Source organism: Physella acuta, unplaced genomic scaffold (genome assembly GCF_028476545.2).
Source record: "Physella acuta isolate Inbredline_101_S28 unplaced genomic scaffold, ASM2847654v3 ptg001942l, whole genome shotgun sequence".
Classification (NCBI taxonomy): domain Eukaryota; kingdom Metazoa; phylum Mollusca; class Gastropoda; family Physidae; genus Physella; species Physella acuta.
In genome coordinates, this window is record NW_026733447.1 from 1 (window position 1) to 24,230 (window position 24,230).

General features: G+C 34.2%; 1 protein-coding gene across 4 annotated transcripts in view; it reads left to right on the plus strand.

The window, feature by feature from the left end:
• Positions 1-12: 12 nt before the first annotated feature.
• Positions 13-24,230, plus strand: part of LOC131931311 (oxysterol-binding protein-related protein 11) — a 48,344-nt gene continuing 24,126 nt past the window's right edge. Inside the window, exons 1-7 of one of the 4 annotated variants that reach the window (XM_059288058.1) lie at positions 13-195; positions 16,199-16,254; positions 16,396-16,516; positions 19,466-19,513; positions 20,214-20,295; positions 20,464-20,543; positions 24,096-24,202. In XM_059288058.1, the coding sequence (XP_059144041.1) occupies positions 16,418-16,516; positions 19,466-19,513; positions 20,214-20,295; positions 20,464-20,543; positions 24,096-24,202 (416 nt within the window). In that variant the 5' untranslated portion in view covers positions 13-195; positions 16,199-16,254; positions 16,396-16,417. Of the gene's footprint in view, positions 196-2,399; positions 2,574-8,339; positions 8,457-16,198; positions 16,255-16,395; positions 16,517-19,465; positions 19,514-20,213; positions 20,296-20,463; positions 20,544-24,095; positions 24,203-24,230 lie in introns of those variants that run through there. The other 3 variants (XM_059288060.1, XM_059288056.1, XM_059288057.1) reach the window with 3 other exon arrangements.

Sequence of the window (24,230 nt, forward strand, 5' to 3'; positions counted from 1 at the left end):
AATAAATGTTAGCTTGCTCGGGCCGTCCATGTGCTTTCCTATCACACGAAGATAAAGTGTTCCGTCGCCGCACACAGTATTATCTAGTTTGCTGGCCTAATTAACGAGTTGTGCTAATATTTCATATTAGGGGGCGTGTTCGCACTGGAATTTTGGAATAAGTTGTCCTTATAGTATTCCTAATAACTATATAGCGTAAGTGTAACTTCGATTTTTATTTTATTGTAAAAATGTGTAGCTATTTATCCGGACCCCAACCCCCTCCCACACACCCTTTGGGGCGTGACATCATATGGACGACCATAAGGTAGCCTATTAATGTGAGTTTATTATAAAATGTATGTTTTCGATATGTAGTTATTATATGTGCTGATGTTCGGACTAACTTCGTTTTAGATTAGATTATGATAGGTTGACATGCGTTTGTTCAAGTGTTTAAGTTAGTTTAGACTTGGTTTGAATTCACTTGTACATTTGAATTTTTTTTACGCATTAGGGTAATCCCTAAATGACGTCACGCTTATTTTGACGATTTTTACCTCCCCCTCCCCTCCGTCACACATCGTCACAAAAAGCCAGACCCCCCCCCCCCCCTAAAATGACTTCACACCTCAGCCTACAACCTCCCTTAAAAATTGCAGTTGAATTTTTCTTAAAATACGTTATTTTTCTAAAAACTTGTCTGAACTCTGTCAACATAGAGTATTTTTATCAATTCCTATTTCAATTTATAAAACAGTTTTCTAAAACGCGAAATAAACGGCTAAAATTCGTTTTCTAACATTGCTTTTTTAATGATGCTAATGTGTGACGTCACACCATCTAACGGCTGAACTTACTGTTTACTAATTATTATTTTTTAAAATCAATAACAGTTAATAAGCCAGGTCATACATGTCCTATATGTTTATTTCTTTCCGTTTACGGATAAGCTTGGAATATTATAATTGTTCATTAAATTGAAACAGGCGCGTCCGCCGGCGCCCCACCCCCACCACGGTTAAATTTGGCGCCCTGGGCTATCATGTGAGCGCTAGGGTGCATAATTTCGCTTTAAACAGCGCGATAGAGTATGGATAAGAAAGGTTACTATAGTCTTTAAGTGAATCGAATCCGGGAGTCCACATGCGCCCAGACTGGGTGCTATTTAGGGCCCCGGGCATTCCCGTGTTCAGTTTGGCGCATACGTTCGTTTAAGTGAGTGCAAAAGACTATGAATAAGTTGGGGTATTATAGTCCTTTATTAAGCTGAAACAGGCAATTCCGTCGCGCCCCAGCATGGTGCGATTTGGCGCCCCGGGCTTTCGTTTTCGTTCTTTCTTTTTCGTTTTCGTTTGTGTTTTTTTTTCTTTGGGTTTGTGTTTGTGTTTGTGTTATCGTTTGTATTTATGCTATGTTTCCTTTCTTTATTTGTGTTTTTGGTTTTGGTTGGTTGTGGTTAGGGCGGGCAATGCCGGGTATATGCTGATTACTAAACACACATGTCATGTTTCTTTACAGATAGGTTTCAGAAAGCTCTTTTATAGACACCTGCACCAAACTACAAGAAGATTTACAATTTTATATAATACTAGCCGTCCCGGTTTGTGTTGTGTTTTGTTTGTGTTTTGTTTGTGTTGTGTTGTGGTTGTGTTTGTGTTATGTTCGCGGTTCTTTTTTTGTGTTTTGGTTTTAGATGGTTGTGGTTAGGGTGGGCAATGTCATGGTCCTTTACTATATATATATATATATATATATATATATATATATATATATAATATATAATATATATATATATATGTTTGTGTGTAACAAGGGTAAAAGTTTCCCTTTCAAACCTGAAGGTCTATGGGGCAAGTGAAGTAAAGTTCACTTGTTTCTGTGGAAAAAACAGAAGTAAAGTTCACGTGTTTCTGTGACCTCGGCATATGAAGAGATAGTGTGGTCAGCACTATGCACAGCCGCCTTTACTTTCCCTAACGTGAGTTAGGTACCCATCAGAGTTGGGTGGACTCAGGGACGGTTCACTGACTTGTGCAGTCCAGCTCTCTACCGCTAGACCACTCAGTCCCTGTGTAACAAGGGTAAAGTTACAAAAATAATGCAATTGATAACAAAGGATTTGGCTGTCAGCAAGGACAAGGTCAAGGCCAAAACAAAACTGAGCTATTATGTAATTGTAGTTGTTACGTATCTGGTGTGACTAAAAAAGAAGACGTATTGCTTGACATAGCCTAGTGGTTTTGTAACCAACATAGTAGATACAAATTGACCAACCAATAACAAATATTACTCAAAAAGTGGTACCAAAGTAGAATAGTTTGGCCTTGACTGAATCAGCACAATAACAGAAAGTGCCAGTTCTTGCGTGTTTAAGCCGCGCTACTTTTTAGTATGTGCGCAGAAACTACGAGAGAACTATCTGGCGCAAAAGCCAATGGAAATTGTAGAGAATGGTTGTGTACAGAGATCGTATGACTACGCAGATGAAGAATGCCGATGATGAATTTACACTTGTTGTAGTGAACGAAAGAACAATGTCAGTAGAACGTAAGATACAGACTGCTACAGTGTAAAGACTTGTGACATTGGAGGTCTGTTGATTTTCATGTTATTTTTTGAACAATGATTATTCATTAAAGAAATAAAGTAATAAATAACCTCGAACCTGCAGTCGAGTGTGATTCTTTGTATGAGTTAAAGATGTCAGTGCCAAATAAGGTGTCCACAGCCTAGCGGCTGAATTCCTAAGCCGTGGACGAATACATACACGACAGATTGCTACACACCTCTCTCGCATTTGGGTGCTGCGAAAAGGGGTGGAACGCAACCTAACGGCACCAGTGCTATATTTGATCTTAGATTTCGGGGCGTTGGCTTGTTCGCACTCGCTGCCAGACGCCCTAATGCTTTAAATATACGTTGATCACCCTCCTTCGCGACCCCCGGTTACAATACCGGGATACCACAGGGGCGCTGGCTGCTTCCTTTGTTTCTTTTTTTTTCGTTGAATATAGTGGCCAACCATGTCCCTAATGTAGGATGCTCTTTAAAACGAATATAAGCGGAGCAGTACTCACAGTGTAGCCCGGGGTGCTCTGATCACCCGACCGCCAGAGTACCTACGCTCGTTTCTGGTTCGATTTAGGCAACGATAATAGTAGCCCACCATATCCAAAAGTACACGGCATTCCTTAAAACGAACACAGGTGCCATAGTACTGACGAGGGAGCCCGGGGCGCCAAATCGTACTCTGCCGGGGAGCCGGAGAACGCACCAGATTTGATTTAGTAAACGGTTATAGTAGCTCATCGTTTCCATAGCGTATCGCATTCTTTAAAACTCTTTAATTATTACAAGCTTTTATTTAGTCTGTTTGTGAGTTTGTGGAAATCTTGTAACTCAATTGTGACTCACCTTTAATGCAGCGATTTCGTTCAAACTTTCCAGATACGTTCCACTTCGATGACAATACAAGTCTATATATTTTTTAAATGTTATTATATGTTTAATTAGTAATTAAAATTAAATTTCGAAACTAAGGGGAGATTGAAAAATTAAATCTTACGATAAATTACTATATTCAATAACAGAAGTGGAGATAGTTAGATAGACGCGATCACCTTAACAGACTGGTGAGCTGTAGTTCACAAAAATTACAATCGTAAAGCCGTTCGATCAAGTGAAGGATGTTATGGGCAGATAATATTGTTTTTAAATAATTTTAAACTAAGGGGAGGTAGCACGATTAAGAGCTATCCTTTGTTTTATCAGCTAGCTGTTCTCTGTAAATTGTGGTCACGGGCGGCTGCTTTTCACGGAGCATAAAATCGTCTTTTAGATATCGCGAGCTACTGATGGTGTTTTAAAGCGAACGAGCTGACCCGCGACGTAGCATACGCCGCCATCTAGACAGAGTTTCTTCCAGGCATCTCTTCGGGGGGCAAAGCCCCCCCTCCCCGGAGAAAGTCTACCCCCCCTTCCCCCCCCCCCCCCGGAGAAAAAAGTCTGGAATAAACACTGCATCTAGATCTAGTCGTTTTATTTTCTGCTTATCAGCAATGCATAATTTGTTTGTGAATTCAACACTACCCGCCCTCCCTCACCCCCCCCAGCCCCCCCCCCCCCCCCCCCCGCCCAGTGAAAGCAGCCGTTTACAGACGACAATGAAAAGATCAATCAGAATTTGTTACCTCCCCTTCGTTAAAATCGTCGTGAACCAAAGCTCGCCAGATTGGAGGGGGTGGGGGTGGTAGCGATTTGCCTAGAGAGCGTAGGATTAACGGCGTGTGTCTACGTCTTGTCCTGCATGGTCCCCATGAAGAGAATTATATATATACGAGCCGACCCGCGGCATATCATACGCCGCTATTTAGTTGTTTTTTTTTTCTACTTTTCAGTAATTCATAATTTGTGAATTCGACACTACCAACGCTGCCACTGAAAATATTTTTTTAAAACACTATAAGTAGCTCGTTAAGGACGATAAACGTCTCCTCCCCACCCCCTCCGTTAAAGTAAACTCCACTTAGTTCCCCCCAGTAGCGTACGCAGGGGGGGAGCAGGGGGAGCGGCCGCTCCCCCTCTGGCCATTTTCAGCAAAGTGGCGCCTTTTTGGAAACTTTTTAAACTCAAAGTTTTAAACAATGATATTTGTTAAAAAAATATTTTTGGTCGGCACATCTATGTAAATCACAAGATTTCTTTTCATGCAGCAATTAAGCATCATTGTACTAGTCTAGTAGTGTCTACGTTTACAACACGTATTAACAGCTGCATCAGTTTGCCATTCTAAAAATAACCATTACGATGCATTGGAATTTTTTAAAATCCTCTACCGGTAGTACCACTTGGCAAGAGGGGTGTTAAGTTTAAGGCAACTATATAATGTATTTGCTTACGAATAATTGCATTAGAAAATTTTATACATAAAACTTTACACATAATTACTTTATCTATACAGTTTGAATCGTGTGATTAATTTTTTTAAAATTACAATACAGAAACAAATACAACTGATGTGGCACCTCTATTTAAATTTACTTATGGGCAAGCTGCGTAGCGGTGGGGAAATTTTGACACGTCAACAACGTCATTGTCATCACGATGAAGTAGTAGTAATATTCTTACAATTTGGGCGATAGTGATACGATTACAAATTATATGAAACAGTTACAACCCCCCCCCCCCTCCCCCATGGACCCCTCTGTAAAAAAAAATATTGTCATAATACCACTGCTACTTATTTAAATCTATTTCTGAATCAGTATACATGTGTAATATATATGTATGTTTAGAACAGTCATCTAAAAACTGACGCTATGTTCACTCTGAGTTGGTTATCTCCCCACCCCACACCTCACCACCACAATTGTGTAGAGCGACATTAATGTCACACCTAGGTATACACTGGGTTGGCTAATTGACCTAAAGTGACTGGGCAGTAAAAAGGTGTGTGAGCAATATGGTGATCTAACCCATACCTATCACTATGTTAAAAATATATCTTTAAGGAACACAAAGAAGCAGTAGCTAATTAAAAAATATATGATCTGAACTAATGACCGACATTTAGTTAAATGTAGGCTGTTATTTCGAATGTTTTTCTATGAGTTTGAAAAGCGTAGTTTTATACCAACTCTGATTTCAAAAACTTTCATTATGCTGTAATACTTTAGCATTTATGATGACGATATATTTCATTCTGATTATAGACAAAAACATTTTGTTAAAACGAATAGTTTTAAACAATTTCATTATATTCTAAAGTAATTATTTATTTGTTTTGACATTTATAATTAAATGTGTAGATATATACATATTTATATTAAGAAAGTGATTATTTCCCTTTATTTCACTTGTCTTAAAAAATTTCCCAGGAATTATTATGTAAAATTTTTTTTACAAGAATTACAAAACAGATTGTGTTACTTTCATTGTTTTTGGTTGTAGGTTGTGTATATTTTGTTTGTTTTTTTGTTTAGATTGATACATTTTTTGTTTTGTCAGCCTACATTGTGTGTTTTTTCTTATTTCTTCAGAGTGCTACTTTCAATTTATTTTACATCATAGCGAAGTAATGACATACAGCTAGTAATTATATATATATATATATATATATATATATATATATATATATATATATATATATATATATATATATATATATATATTATATATATATATATATATAAAATACACGTATATGGAACGTGTTAAAAATTCGGCGCCTTTTTTGCTCTTTTCGCTCCCCCTACAACGAAAACCTGGATACGCCTCTGGTTCCCCCCCCCCCTTACGTTCAAAATCTAAATTATCTTCCCCTAATAGTCGCACTAAACCCGGCTCTGCTTGTAAACATTTAGAGTGAGCCACAGCTCACCAGACCATGTAGGTGTGGGGTGGTAGGGAGCGCGCTTACAGCTTGTTTTCTAGCTTCTCCCAGAAGAGAATTATTTATACGAGCCGACCCGCGGCGTATCACACGCCGCTATTTAGTTTTATTTTCTACTTTTCAGTAATTCACAATTTGTGAATTCGACAGTACCACTGCTGTCACTGAAAATATATTTGCTTTAAAACACTATTAGTAGCTCTTTAAGGATACCCCCTCCCATTTCCACCAAACCCACCCCCTCCCCCTCCAGTGAAAGCAGCCTCGTCTTAGTTACCTCCCCTAAGTTTAAAATAGTTTCAAACTAAATTATCAGCCCCTAATAGGGCTGGTAAGTAGGTCACCAACCAGTTCTACGGCTCAATAAAACCTGCATGAGCCATAGAACTGGTTGGTGACCTACTTACAGCCCTATAGCAGTCACTACGATTGTAAACATGCGTGAACCACAGCTCACCAGACCGGTGGGGGTGGTAGCGATATGCCTAGAGAGGAAGAGAGGGGGCTGCTAGGCGCGATTACGTTTTGGTGGTGGTGTCCCGCAAGGTCCCCATGAAGAGAATTATATACATATATATATATATATATATATATATATATATATATATATATATATATATATACATATATATATATATATATATATATATATATATATATATATATATATATATATATATATATATATACATATATATATATATATATATATATATATATATATATATATATATATATATATATATACATACATATATATATATATACATATATATATATATATATACATATATATATATATATATATACATATATACATATATATATATATATATATATATACATATATATATATATATATATATATACATATATATATATATATATATATATATATATATATATATATATATATATATATATATATATATATATATATATATATATATATATATATATGGTGTTTTTGGAAACGCCCTCCCCCTTAAAAAAGAAAAAAGATAACTGTCTACCCCATTGATTTACACCGAGTTTACACTTACGACATGTATACTGTACATTTCTATTAGAAAAAAAAACTTGCATCAATTACGCGTCTGATCCGCGCTAATTATGTAATTATTTTTTCCCAACACCAAAACAAAGTAATAAAAAGAAATCTCCCCCCCCCCCCCCCCAATGTAATGTTTTTAAAGGGAAGTTATTGTGTTTTCCTAATTTATCAAGGGACGTCATGAGTTCTAAATGACTAAAAGTAAATAATTTCCAACACTATTAGAAATTTTTGAGATATGATGAAATTTCTTTCATTTTGTTACATGCACATGCCGTCAATTAACAATATAAGTTTGGAAATTGAAACTTTTTTTAAAACACCTTCGTCATTAATTTTTTTTAACATTAATTTAGATGATGAACACTTTAGATATATCACACTTTAGCGACCAAGTTTATTTTCCTTGCTCTTTTTCTGTGTAATCAGAGTCAACTCGCTGTCCTCCACATACATACAGAATTCAACTTTATATACTAGGTTTACGTTAAAATACATATACTTCCCCTCGCTCTGTTTTAGTAGTTTGTGACAATTGAAAAGAAATGTGTAGGCATATAGATAGATGTATAGATTATAGTAGAAGATTATAGTAGACTATACAAAACCGTTACACTTCACTTTCCCCTTTTCATTCAATGACATTTGTTTAAATTTTAGTTGGTCATTTAATTTTTTCAATGCAATTAGCTATTTGCAATTCTAAATAGACTCAATAGTCCCCTTACGATCTCCCGACTACGACTCCCCACACTTAGAACACTTAAGTAAGATAAATATCTAATTTTTTTCTGACATTAAAAAATATAGATCTAGAGCCCAGGTAATTTTTTATTAGGTAATGAAAAATATAGGTTTAAAAATGCGATACTGCCGTAGAAAACTACTAGCCGGAAACAATTGTCCCTTATTCAGAATAAAATGATGGCGTCAAGTGACAACGATGATCTGACCTTTGCACTGCCTGATTTATCAGGCCTTTCAGAGGCGGAAAGACTTCAAGTAATAGCTGTTATGCAGAGAGCTAAGGTTCTACTTTTAAAACGTAGATCTATATAGAATCTAGTAGATATATATAGAGTCTAGGTTATGGTCACTGTATGTATAGGATAGTGGCCTGGAAATTTAATTTTATAAAATTAAAATTTTAGGTCTTGCTTGAAGAACTTGAAGTTGAACTAAAAAAAAAAAAAACTAGAGGAGTCTTTTACTTTTTATCAGTTTTTTTTATGAATCTTTAGTCTTTTCTCTCTCTTGCTTGAGTCTTGGGTTCCAAACTTAGTAAGTTAGTAGGCCTACATTATATAATATATACTAATAATATTATATTTATATAATAGGGTAAAGGAGGGCGTTAAGAGCCACACTTTTTAGCACCTGTACATTTTTAAAGATTTCTACTAATCTAAGAATTTTTTAGTATTGAAAATATGGCAAAATTATTCTAACATATCTTACACAATATAAAAATAATAACTAAGTCTATTAAATATACTTTAAATGGGTTTAATTGAACATTTATTGTTATTGTCATACCCCCGAAATCAGCATTTGGGGTGAAAGGAGCCGGGCAATGGGGCAATAAGAATTATCACCTAGTTTAGACTAACTCCGCAATAAAAATAATTAATTTCTAACCCCAAAATAGTTAATGCTGTGTACACACACTTTAACTGATACTAGCTATCTCTAGGCCCCAATGGGCCCAGTCTACAATTGATACAATTGCAGGTGTACATAGGGCATAAAGTCTAGTAGTTTACAGTAGGCACATTAGTATGCCTAGTGTGTAGCTAGTATACTTGTGTGTAGCTGTCCAGAGTTAACATTCTTGTATGTAAAAAGGGTTGGTACTAACTAATCTGCCTTAATGGTTTCCCCTGATAAGCCATGTGTGCTATACATAACATGACATGGAGGTGAGAAATGTTGAGGGGAGAGCAGTGGTACTGGTTTCCCCTTTGTTCTCCTTGCTGGACCCTGAGGGCCATAAATTACATAAGGAGATGCTATCTCTGGTTGGCTGAGATCTAAGAACTAAGTCCATGCTACCTACAAAGAGATAAGTTTTATGGTGGGTTAGATACAGGTGGGGGCTGGGTATCATGGGGGTGAGAAATTGTGAGGGGAGAGCAGTGGTACTGGTTTCCCCTTTTTTTCTCCTTGCTGGACCCTGAGGGCCATAAATTACATAAGGGGATGCTATCTCTGGTTGGCTGAGATCTAAGAACTTAGTCCATGTTACCTACAAAGAGATTAAGTTTAATGGTGGGTTAGATACAGGTGGGGGTCTGGCTATCATGGAGGTGAGAAATTGTGAGGGGAGAGCAGTGGTACTGATTCCTCTTTGGTCTCCACCCTGCTAGACCATGAAGGTCATATATTACATAACATGCCACCCCAGATTGTCTGAGATCTGTAACTGTAATGCATGTTACCTACAAAGAGATGGTGGGCCAGAAACTGGTGGGGGCTGGGTATCATGGGGGTAAGAAATTGTAAGGGGGGGAGCAGTGGTATTAATGTGTCTGTTTACTTCCATGCTGGACCATGAGGGTCATAAAATACATAACATACCACCCCAGATTGGCTGAGACCTAAGAACATTTATTCCTGTTACCTACAAAGATATTAGAAGTTGTATGGTTGGTTAGAAACAGATGGGGGCTGAGTCGGCTGTATTGCCCCTTAGGGGTAATAAGTACTCGTACCATTTTAAAAATTACCTTGCTAACATCAGATGACTGAATTTTTACTTTTTAGCAGGTTATAATTGTATTTCTATCATTTAGACACAAGTCTGTTTAACAATTTATACATTTTGTGTTAACTATTCCTATACCAGTGTCATATTCAGTGGTCTAATAAATGAGAAACTTGCACATAGGGTTTCAAGAGCCACATAACAGTATCTGTTATAACTTTTCTAAACAGGCAAGCTAGTGAACAAAATTAATGTATTCATGAAGATTTAGTTATTATCTAACAAATAAAACCATTATGGTAATGATCAGTCAAGTTTTACTCTGATAATGATAAAAACTTTATAGCATGGTAAAATGGGACTAATGTCGGCCATTTTGTTTTGGCACCAATAATCACTGTGCAAAAAAAATTCACCAAAATAAAACTATTTTAGCCATAGCTATAAAAATAGCGTTAAAATGTACAACAACCAATGCTCTAATACAGGAACAAAGAATGGGCTTGAAAAACTCATTTGGTTTATTACAAAGTGAAGTTTCCCAAGTTATGTCTATTTGGAAAAAAAGTTCACAAAATGGTTTTATGGAGATGAGAAATTTTAGGGAAAGAGCAGTGGGATTAAATCCTGTCTCATCCTCTCCCTATTGGACCAAGTGGGTCATAAATTACATAAAATGAATCCTCTGCTTCTCTGTTATCAAAGAACAGCAGTGGTTGTTACCTCAGAAATAGATTAGCAGTGTTGTTGGGGGTTTTGTGGGGGTGGGGTGTTGATTGGGGCTTAATACCACACGGCTCTTAACGCCCTCCTTTACCCTATATAGTCTATACTACTTGAAAGCCAAAAACCACATTTTACCTCCCAGCTGACAGGACATTGTGAACTTGTGTACACAGGTTTTAAAATGTTGCCATGGTATTTGTGTAAACATAGGTAATTTTACTCACCGGGAAAAAAACCACAAATACAACTTGTTAATCATAAACCTAGATCTAGCTATTTATTAAATTGGTAGGCCTAAAGGAAAATATATTCAAAATATAGGCCCTACATTACAAATTCAAAATTCTACTCTAGATTCTAGATGTTATTAATACCATTTATAAATATTGAACACTTGCATAAATCATATGACCATAATAAATATTTATATTTGAAATTCTAATTTTAAATATGGGAAGACAATAGGCCTATTGAATATTCATGCTTAAAATAATATGATAGTCTATAAAAAAAAATACAGTTCGTAGACATGAAGCTCCGAGTTCAAACCCGGGTCCCAGGGTTAGCATGACCGGTATTAGTGTCTTTTTTTACATTTGGTTTTTTTCATATTGAAAACATGACGTGTGATTTTTTAAAATACAATTTCAAAACATCGTCACTTGTGTGATTGCTTGCTTACATTTACTATCCCATGGTTGAAAAATCCCACCAAGGTCGGTGAGTTCAGCAGTACACGTCATAGAGAGAGCACAAATTCACGAGATTGTCGGTGCCTTCACTTTTCTCTCTCTCCTTCCCCCCCACCCCCCCCCCCCCCATCTCCCCTGTATTCAAGCAAATTGAAAAACAGACCTTCTTTGCTATTTCTTGTCATTTTTTAAAGTTCACATTAAATCACCACATAGGCTTAATAATATAGAATTAGATCTACTATCACACTGTAGCTGTAAAAACAATTGACTAAAGAGCAGTTTGATTTAGCTAGATCTAGGACTATCATCATGATACCTATTTTTTATATCGCATGCTACCTAGGGTAAAGATTTAGCGTAACGCGGAGCGAACCGCGCAATTGCGGCCTAAACCAATTAATACACTTTTTAATTATAACAGAGTAGAGCTGAATGGATAAAAAGCTAAGACACAAAAGGCACACATTAATTTTAAACTCTTAAAAGATAAAGCAAATGTAGTTTAATGTAGTATAAGTAAGGTAAAGTAATTTAAATATTCAATTTCAGCTTGAAGTAGATCTATCTTGATAAAATCTGTCAGGAAAAAAAACCACTCCAGCTCTCCATCCTGTACTAATACTCTAATACCAATTGTAATTTTAACAGATGAAAATGACTGCAATTACAATATACTAGATCTAGATTAGATACAAAGTAGAGTAACTCAAACATTGTTGTCTGTCTCCTGTCCTTACCAAAACCGGAAATTACATCTAACCCTGAAACACACGCTCTGGTTTTTTACGTTTATTTTAAGGGTCTGATCTACGACAAATGAAAAAACTGCTAATCTCGCAGATTCTGAGAACTGCCACAAAAAACGACAGACCACCGAGTGAGAGTGCCAGACAGTTCTTAGATTAATATGTACGAGCCGACCCACTGCGTATCATACGCCGCTATTTAGTTGTTTTTTTTTCTACTTTTCAGTCATTTATAATTTGTGAATTCGACAGTACCAATGCTGCCATTGAAAATATTTGCTTAAAAACACTAAACCCCCCCCCCCCCCCCATGTGAAAGCAGCCTCCTCTTAGTTACCTCCTCTAAGTTTAAAATCGTTTCAAACTCAATTATCTGCCCCTAATAGCCGTCACCAAACCCGTCTCTCTGATTGTAAAATGTAAACAGAGTGAACACCGCTCACCAGATCATGTGGGGGTGGGGTGGTAGTGATAGTGATAGAGAGGAAGAGAGGGGACTGCAAAAGCGCTTGCAGCTTGTTTTCTAACTGATCCCAGAAGAGAATTATATATATAGATTAGAGACAATTACCATAATTAATTACATGAATGCTGTTTCCTTTTTCCAAATGTTACCACATTGTTACACTAGACAAACTACAAGTTTTAATATTAAAGATTTGTGTCAAGATCTAGAATCTAGACTTAGACCTTTTTAAAAATTGTTAGACTCTGCCTATCAAGTTGAAGTTGATCACCTGTGAGCAGAAAACTCATGCCAATTCGTTCACTTGCATTCTTTTGTCAGCGAGCAAGCGTGTGCCAATCCAGTCCCAATACAGTATGGCGTTAATTCAAGAACAGGGGTCGGCAACCTTTAGGGATGGAAGAGCCAAAAGTTACAATTTACCAAATATCCCAGTTTTTAAAGAGACACTAACATTTTTATATTATGATATTTAATTAGGATTTTATATATATATATATATATATATATATATATATATATATATATATATATATATATATATATATATATATATATATATATATATATATATATATATATAACATTGTTTTTAAATATGAAATAATATTTATTCAAATAAATACATATATTAAAGTATTGTATCTAGCTCTGCTAGAATAATAAAATCAGTAATCAAACTCAAAGTATATTACTTAGATTATTGAATACTATTTACAACAGTTTCGCCTTGCATGCCTTTTGAAAGTTTGTTTAAATTAAACTTGGCTAATAACTTGTTTTCAGTTTCAAGCACGCCTCTAGATTTTTATTTGTCAGTTGGCTTTTATACTTTGTGTTATATTGATGCAAGAAAACGCTTGCTCGCATGAATATGTTGACCCGAAGATCGTCAGCACTCCAAATGCCAAATTCTTCATCTTACTATAGGGCTGGTAAGTAAGTCATCAACCAGTTCTATGGCTCATGCAGGTTTTATTGAGCCATAGAACTGGTTGGTGACCTTCTTACCAGCCCTATAACATCCTTCAAGACTAATCCATGCATCACATAGTAGGGCCTCAACTCGCGGCGTTTCTTTTAGAGCTGTCCAGTTGACCAGTGAAACGTGCATGTTTTACTGGACCTCCAAATCATCTAACTTGCTCTTGAGATCTGTGAACTTACCAATCCACAAATGTTTCGCTTTCAAATCTAGCAATTTAATTTGAAGCGAACCAGCATCAATTCCAAATAGCTCAAAGTTAATCTAATTTGTTTTTGTGTTGAGAGAATTTACTATGAATAAGATCGTCAGAGTACTTGCATTTCTTTTGAATTGCTTAAATCTCTCAGTGAATCCATCCTTCATTTTTTTTATAGCAATGCTGAAGTGATTCATGTTAATAGTAGCGTTGGTTTTATTATGATATTTTTTTCAGATTTTTCGAAATAAAGTAATTCCAGGTCTTCACAAAACAATCATCTTATCCAAGCAAGGCACATGCTGGGTTTTCCTTTCCATGCAGTTTTAGATTTAGCTCGTTTAGTTTCTTTGTGATCTCCACCATCAAGTTGAATGTTGCAATTTGGGATAGACAAGTTAATAGGCAGTACATTGAAATAAGGCATAACTAAATATTCTAATGGAATAGCGAGTGTTATTGTTTATGTTTATTATTGTATCGTTCATTACCTAGTGTTGCAGAACAATATTTTTTATGAGTTTTGAACATAAAATAATACAATTATTAATATTTGTGTAGGGAATTAATTTAAATCTGTCTTTTTTTGAGCACGAAAGGGGAATTCAATTTTCGTTTGTCGCATCAAGCATGATGAACGTTGTCTTTTTTTACGTCACCATAGTGCATACCTTTTTTTAAGCAGACATTTTAACAGTACATTTAGCAGCGTACTTCCTTTCAAGGGCCATGTTTATGTTTAATAGCTTCAAAGTTTCCATCAGATGACATTGCCCAGACAGGGTGTTATTTGGTACCACAGGTCTTCCTGTGTTTGCTTTGGCACCTACATTCATTTGTTTAAGTGAGTGCAAAAAACTATGAATAAGTTGGTTTGCTATAGTGGTTTACTAAGCTGAAACAGGCATGGTGCGATTTGGCGCCCTGGGCTAGACTGTGAGCACTTTGCGTTTATTTTTGGATTTGGGTTTGTTTTCGTTCGCATTTTCAATTGCATTTGTGTTTTATTTGTGTTTGTAATTGTGTTTGTAATTGTGTTTAAGTTTGTGTTATGTTTGCGGGTTTCTTTTTTGTTTTTGTTTTGGTTTGTTGTGGTTATGTGGGCAATGGGGGTATATGCTGATTACTTAAATACACAAGTCGTGGTCCTTTACAGATAGGTTTTTCACAGAGGCCAGTGCATGGCCTGGCCAGTTATCCGAATATATAAAAGCCCATGTGCGCATTTCTCTCTCTCTGTCCGCAAAATACTTTCACTTGATATGAGATCAGTATCTTCAGCGATATATGGAGAACTTGATACTGACTTTTGTTAAATATAATAAATTTTTTTTTATGTTAGATGTGTTAAATGTATGACCTAAATTTTATTTAAAGAATAAAAATAAAGGCATTCAAATGTAGAAACGCAATTTTAATTATACAACCGGAAAAGCGTTAATAGTTGTAACAAGAACGCAATAAACTATGACACCACATGTTTACACTATGGAAAGAACTCAACATCATCTTCCAAAAAGATGATTTTTTTCTCCATGTAGTTAGGATTTTTTTTACGTTTTTCAAAATGGGCCAAAAATAATCCCCTAAAAAAATTGGACATAGTCAATTTTTAGAAGGTTTTTTTTTAAAAAAAGGACTGTTTTGTGTGATGTTTGAATGTAAACAGTCATTTTTTAGAAGAATGTTTTTAAACAAAAAGACCGTTTTGTGTGATGTTAGGATGTAAACAAAGGCCTGGGTCAACATGTCAAACCACGTGAAGGCACCCGATCGACGATTTTGGTCACGCATGAGTGGTTTTCATACGTTCTTGTGAAAACCACACTACCTGTTTATGCCATGTTTATTTACATTCCGTGATTTTAAGAAATGAAAAAAAAATCTAATTGTTTTTGGGTTTTTTAAAACTTTGCTATAGTTACAGACAATAACCACATTTTATTAACATTGGTTAATGGGTAATTTGAAACCTGTTTATAGTTGTGCCGCACGCAACTTAAAGGGTATCAGTCATAATCTAACAAAAAATGGTACTCTGTATTATTTTTATTCAGTTTAAGAGTATATATATATATATATATATATATATATATATATATATATATATATATATATATATATATATATATATATATATATATATATATATATATATAAGATCTATATACCATTCTAGATTTATTCTGAAAATATAAATACAATAAATATAAGGCAATGACTGATTTGGCACTAATTATTATTTTTCAGGAATTCGAAGCAATTGAAGAAGCTAAAATACAGAAAGTGAACAAATATTTAGCTGGGTAAATTTTTGTTTTATGAATTATTCTGTATATGAGTAAGTTTTAATACTCAATCTAATATTTTATAATAATTCATGATTTTTGTAATTTCTAAAACAGAAAAACCTTTTAAATAATGATGTGCAAATTTTATAATTCTAGATCCATATCAGGAAGAGCACCAATGGAAGGCCAGATTCTTAAGTTTACAAATGTTGTGAAGGGTTTCCAGTATAGATGGTTTGTTTTAAATCCAGATTCAGGCATGCTGGAATATTTTGAGGTAATTTTAACTTGTTTAAAATATTGCTTATGCTTTTCAGAACAAAAGCTCCATTTACATTGCATATGGCACCTTCAATTTTTACACTTGACTATTGTTTGAATTCTATACATAAAAAAAATAAATTTCTATAGGCCCTAGTAGCAAAAGAAATGGGGAGATTTAATATTTGCTAAAGAAAGTTTATTTTCATTTTAGATCAAAGCTTAAGGGCATGGGCGGGTGATAAAAACAAAATTAGCCAAAATGTTTAATCCTAAACCTAATACTATAATATTTAGCATAGAGTATAACTCAAAGAGTTAAGTCTAAAATTTAAAAATTTGGCAAAAATCTCCTGCCATTGTCATGGTGATAGCGGCCATCTTGGATTTTATTTACATTTTTACATCGAAATAACTCAAAGATGGCTTATGCTAATTCAATAAAAACATAAGTTCTGATAGATGACATTTTCAAATTTAAAAATACTTTTGTTTCTATATTTTTTTTTTCTGAAAATCACTTTTGAAATAAATCGTGAGTGATCTCCTTTAAACGTTCTCGAATATACTTATACAACACCGCGTTTACACTTACGACATGTATGCTAAACATTTCTGGAACACAATGCCTGCCAAAAATTATTTTTATCTGGAACAATTTTATCCACAGAACATGTATACTTTAGCATTCACACTTACTGAACATTTTATAAAACATACATCACCTTTGACCCGGAGCGTCTGCTATAAAGACCCAGATAATTAAAATAAAGAGTAATCAAAGTATAAAAAAACATAGATAGTGGGCACGCAGCTTTATTTTTTTAAAAAGGAAAATGTTGTAGCCACAGGGCTTGCGATTCTACAATTAATTATCTAAAAATTAGATAACATGCAAGATTTTAGCAACTGGAGCTAGACTTTTTTTTTATATAATGCTGTGTATAATACCAAGGTCGTAGACATTACCCATCCCACAGTACAATAATCCCTTCCCACCCCAACCCCATGGTAGCTATTTCCCCAGCTTCTTTGCTTGTCTATATCGTGCTGAAAGGCCCGATTTCTTCGAAAACTTGCATCTGCCAAGTTCATTAAACGTATTGAGATCGCGTTATAACTAAGTCTATTATTAAGAAAAAAAGAGGATCTAGTTTTTAGATTAGGGCCTGTGACACTCATTCCCCCCTCACCTCCCCGCCCCTAGTTTCTTTATGTTAATTATGTCCCATTTTAAACCTAAAGAATTAGCCTTTGACTTTTTGTCTGCCAGTTTTTATCGTCAGTTGATTGTGTGATCCCACGAGCACATTCTGGAGGGCCTATAGATTTATTCATGTCAGACGGAAACTGAAAATATGTTTATACTCTTAAAACAAAATATTGGTTAAATTTGGTTACATTATATTTTTTAATTAATTATTATTTTCGTAATTAATACCTAAACTGGTTTAAATGAAAAATTGTAATGCCTTAGACGTTAACTTTTTTCATTAAAACGTGTTTGGGATTTAATTAAAGAAATAATAAGCAATTATAAAAATGTAATTTTTAGCAGGGCCTAGAGAAGTTATAAATCATGAAGTCGTGTGCTCAAAAACTCAAGATCAGTTTATTTAGTTTTGCAATCAGCTGATACCTAGGATGCGCTTACTACTTTTCGACGCATGCGCACTCAACTGAAAATTCAGAACATGTCCTATGTTTTCGCCCAGCGAGCGAAGACAAAAACTTGACCCAGAACATAAAAAGGGGCGTGGTTTTGTGCCCTGCGACTCAGAAGATGTTCCATATACTCGTAACATGTTTAGAAAACACTTTAGTAGGTCAAGTCTAGTATACATGTAAGTGTAAACGCGGTGTAACACTACGGGGGATGGCAACTCTGGAAATAGACAATATTTTAAATCCATTTTTAATTACTTAAACTTTTTAAAATAGAATAGAATCTCGTAGCATACCAAGCTAACGCCAAATAAAATGTGTATAATAGTGCGGAATATTATTAGTACTTTATAAATTCACGTGCGTTTTTTGAGAAATCAACAGTCAAAAGAAGTTACTCAAAATTTGATAGAAGGGAGAGAATTAGATCTTTGACTGATACAAGAAATTTCATTTATCTATCTGAAATAGTACTCAAGTTATAGGCTTTTGAAAAATTGAAAGTAGAAAAAGTTCCACTTCCGGTTATTGGAAATAGCTGAAAAGTTGATACAGATCTACAAATTTGATATAATACTTATATATGAAATGTCATCAACCTAGCTGTAACGATACTCAAATTATCGTGTTTACAGACACACATACACACACACACAGAATACAGACAAGATTGCTAAGCTTTGTTTTTTGCACGATTACAGTACTTTCTCTATACTTTATATATATTAGAAAGTAATAATCCTAATTTTTGCAAAAAAACTATAACTATAAAAGAAAAACCAGACAAGTTTTCAAAAATTTGTTCTAAAAGTTTTATTGGTATATGTATACACAATAACTTGAGAAAATGTTGATCAATTTTACTAATAATTAAGAAAGTTTATTTCAATGTTAAAATGGTAAGAAAATACCTAGATGGCTGCCATCACCATGTCACCGGCAGGACATTTTCGGCAATTTTTTATTTTTTAGACTTAACACTTTTAGTTGTAACTATATGCTAGATACGATAAATGATAGTATTAGTTTTATAAATAAGCATTTTGGCTAACTGGGTATTCATCACCTGCCCATGCCCTTAGGCATAGTTATTTTTATTACCAATTCAACTATGATTGGTGGGTTTAATTTCTGCTTTATTTCAATGTTTAATTAGGTAAAATTGTTTTTTTCTGCAAACAAAATCATTATACATTTTCTCATTCACAAAAAAAAATCTTTTAAGACCCTTTTGCATTACCTATTTTAACTATTTTTGAAGTCTTAAAAATCCCATTCATTTTTACTTTTATTAATGTAGAAAGAGGAGCATAAAAAACTAAGACCTAGAGGATCCATTCATCTTGCGGTATGTAAATTCTTTAAAAAATACTGTTTTATTATTATATTCATCAGTAATTCTGTTACAGTTTTTAAATGTTTTCTCCCTTTTTATAAGCTTTTATTTAGTTGATGCCCATATGTGGTATTGTGGTCAATTTGTAAGTAAGTTTTGACCTACTCATTAAAAATTAATTTAACCCTCTACCATCCAGGGCATCAAAACTATTTTACTTCCCTTACAGCCAGGCGAAAAAAAAACTGCTCATTTTCAACCACGGCGCTTATATAAAAAATATTTTAAATAATTAAAAATAACCACAAAATTTTATGTATTAGCTACATTATAAATTAAAAAATAGAGCACATAATTTTGAAAAATAAAATTCTTAACTTAAGAAAAATTGTAGAAAATAGTAATAAATTAAAATAGCAGGTATCTTAAAAATCTCGTTACCAATAAGACTTCTGTTACTATGTGTAAATAAATGTACCATACTGTATATAGTTCTTGCAACTGCGGGCACACCAAACTGTACTACACAACATTTTTTTTGGGCGACCGTGGGTGCATAGGACTGTAAAAAGTTACAGATTACTACATTCAATAACAAAAGAATAGATACTGATTTTCATTTTTTAAATTTTAAGTTCACCTGAAAGCTTATTGTTATAAAGGTTTTAATGTTTGTTTTATTTAAAATAGTATCTAAAAATCTTTAACACAGGCAGCTGTAGTATCTCCATCAGAGGAAGATTCCCAGACATTTATTATTAGTGCAGCAAATGGAGAGATTTTTAAGCTTCGAGGTACATTGTTATTTCCTTATTATTAGTATTTTTTGCTTTGATTTACTGTTTTTTGGTAATTGTGTTAAAGATAAAACCTATTTGTTCAGTAAATAACAAATTATGAATTTTAACAATGACATATTAATTTTACCTGGTGGGTTATTATACTTAACTAACATTTAACAGCTAGTGATGCTAAAGAAAGACAACTTTGGGTGGATAGAATTCGTTCGACTGCTGAATATCACACTGCTAATATGGCTCAGGTAAGAAAAATTGTTTGATTGCTGTTACAGGTAAAAAGTACCAAAATTAATTTCATACTAGCTAAAGAAAAAGCCACATTTTTCATTACCCCAAAATGTGCCATTCACACCAGGGTCATCAGTTTGTTTTCATAACAAAACAAGTGTTGTGCAGTACTGTATCTGTTTTTATTATAATAATAGTCTTATAGTATCACTAGCTGCATTCCCATGCTCCCCCACGGTGAGTCTTTTTAAATGTACCAACTATGGAACAGAACAAAACTAAAAGCAAACACAATGCAAACTCAAATCCAAAAGAAAACACAAACACAATGCAAATACAAAAAAACAAATGAAAACACGAACTTATATAACCTTTAGCTTGTCCACAAACAGAAAGATAGAAGATTAAAAATAATAATTAGTAAACAGTACGTTCAGTGTATAAAATAAATAAAAGGCAGTATTTAAATATCTGTGTTTTACCTACCATATTGCACTTCATCAATCCATGCTAATTATATCATTCCAACATTAATGTCCTCACTTACGTCTGAGGAATTAGCATTCACACTTTATTTTATTAGTAAGTTGAATTTCTTTTAAATCACCTCCCCTTGCATAATTATCAAACACTTTAATTAATTAGTTTTTTCCACCCTACTGTTATTAAAATGTATCAATTTAGGAATCTAAGCCAAAATATTATTTGACATTGATCTGTTTAATATGTTTTAGCAATGTGCGTGGATTTAATATTTTCTTCACATTATGCGAAAGAGTAAAAACTGTGCCAACTATATACAAAGTTAAAGTTGTTATATAAATCAACCCTACTTCATTACATATAATAATAAGTCAATTCGTTTGCTTTTTATGGTTCCAGAATCTATACTGACACTACCACCAGCCATATTTTATAGATATTTAGCTGTAGTACTTAACAGAGGGTGTAATAATCTAAGTAGAATTACAATTGTCTTTTGGTATATTCTAATGACTGTTGCTAATATCTATAGGGAGCTTGTTGTCAGATTTTAATTTCTAGAAAACAACATTAATCCCACCTTTTTACTTTCTCGTATATACGAAGTATAGAGAAAGTCTTGTAATCGTGCAAAAAAAAAAATTGGGAGATTTTTGGAAATCTCGTTTTACACCTCACTGATAAAGAAAAACATAACTTTGCAATCTTGTCCGTATGTCTGTGTGTATGTCTGTGTGTGTGTCTGTAAACACGATAACTTGAGTACCGTTACAGCTAGGTTGATGAAATTTCACATAGAAGTATTTTATCAAAATCGTCGTTCCGTATCAACTTTTGAGCGATTTCGGATAACCGGAAGTGGTACTTTCTTTACTTTGAATTTATCAAAAGCCTATAACTTGACTAGTATTTCAGATAGATAAATGAAATTTCACACGTAAGTAAAAGATCTAATTCTCTACCTTCTATCGAATTGTGAGTAATTTCCGTTGACTGGAAGTAATAATTTACGCTATTTCCGATTTCTAAAAAATGAATGTAAATTTAAAAAGTACTAATAATATTCCGCACTATTATGCACACTTTATTTGGCGTTCACTGGTGCGCAATTCTTTTTTCTACAGAGATTTTATTCTATTTTTAAAAGTTTAAGTATTTAAAATGGATTAAAATTCATGTCTATATTCCGAGTTCCCATCCCCTGTTTTTTTATATAAGAATATTCAAGAAAGTTTAAGGGAGATCGCTCCCGGTTTATTAGAACTAAGAAAATTGATTGATGTATAGTTTTTGTACCTTTATAGCATTAATAAAAGGATTTTTGTTTAGTGTGTAAAATGAGATTAAGGTACCATGTTTCTTGTTGCAATAAATGGATAATTAGTTTTTGATAGATAGCTAAATAGTCATCATGTATTTTCTTCAGTGCCCAGGACACATGGGGCCTCCACAGAAAACTCTTTCCTCTTATGCCAGTCTCAGGCAACTTTCTTGGCTGATAACAAGTGTTACTAGTTACTATCAAAATGTTAAAAATTAAATGATCATGCCCTAATATGCATTTGGAAAACAATGCAACATGTATCAATATTATATGATTACCAACATTATTTAAAATTGAGTTACCATTTTGACTTACTTTTTTTCCCTTATTTTAAAGCTTTGAGATAAGTGATAAAGAAATTTTTTTTCTTGATATCAGGTGCAAAATAATACAATTTGGTCTGAACCAATGATTAGGTCACATATGCTTGACCACAAGGTTTCTTAGTTTATCTCTGAAACCTCTTACTATATTTGAAGGTTTAATAAACACAAAAGGCATTTGACTTTGTATTAGAAGCTATTTAATTTAGAAACTATCTAATGAATAGTTCACTTTTAAAATAGCTGTTCTTTAATGTTGTATAAGTTATTAGCATTGTAAAATTGCATAAAACATAGCTTTGTCTGTGTTAAGAATTCATTTAACTTTTAATAAAGGTTAAGGAGAATATTTTATGAACAGTACTGTTGAGCAGTTCAATCACCATTTTATTACAGTACCCCCGGACCCCAACCCCTCCATTTAAAAATTATACAAGGAAAATATAACGCTAATGAGAAAAAAAAACTTACCAACCTTAAGGCTGTTTTAAAGTATGCATTTTCTTTATTATTTTGTAATCTCAGAAGAAAGCAAATTCCAAATGACACAACATTTTAAGAGGGTTTCATTAATGCATTACCTATCTTTAGACCTTTGACCTTGTTCAGTTGCGTAAACAATGCCAGTGCTGTATGTCTTTGATCTTAGTTTTGCATGCAATTTTTAACACTACCATCCAGGAACCCCAGGGTGTGCTGTATGAAATAGTTTATTACCAACAGTAATTTGAAGGGAGAACATTCCCCTCTGAGAATGCCTGGTGTTTTGGCGTTGGGGTGCTTTTGGCAGCCACTAATTACACTTCATCTAATGTAGGGTGCTCTTTAAAACGAATGTAGACACCATAGTGCTCTAAGTCGCTCAACTGTCCGAGTGCTGGAGGCCACCCTTGTGCAGATACAACAAAGATAATCATGGGTGAACTCAGGCCCAACAATACAATACTGGCAGGGTGGCAGAGGATGCCTCTGGCTCAGTTTAGTCACCTTTGTAATAACTCACCGTAACCCTAGCATATAGTGCTGTTTAAAACAAATCTAGATGATACAATTACAATGATATGATGGTTGACTTATAACCAAAAGGTCTCAAGTTGGGATCTTAGTATGGACTCATGACTGCAGTTCACCCAGCTCCAACGGGTACCTGACTCATCGATGTTAAGGAAACAAATTTGACTGGGCATGGTGCTAGCCTTCAACTGCCAAGGTCATTGAAACAGATGAACTCTGCTTAATTTACCCCATGCATCTTGGGCACTGAACGGGAATAGATGATTACGATAATGATCACTGATGGGGAGGGGGTAGGGTAGGCAAAGGCCACTGGTGCAGCTTGACAGTTTAAAGTAGTACCAGTAACCCCCCCCCCCATCCCCTCCCTTTAGAGTGTGATGTCATTTATGACCTTTACTACTTTTCAACTCTATTTACAGCCATCCCCTGTAACTATCAATAAACAATCTACCAACCAAACTCTAGGTCGACAAAATAAAGATTCTTTCAAAAGATCAAAAGGATCACATGAAAGTTTACATATAATGTAAGTAAAATCTTTAAGTTATATAATG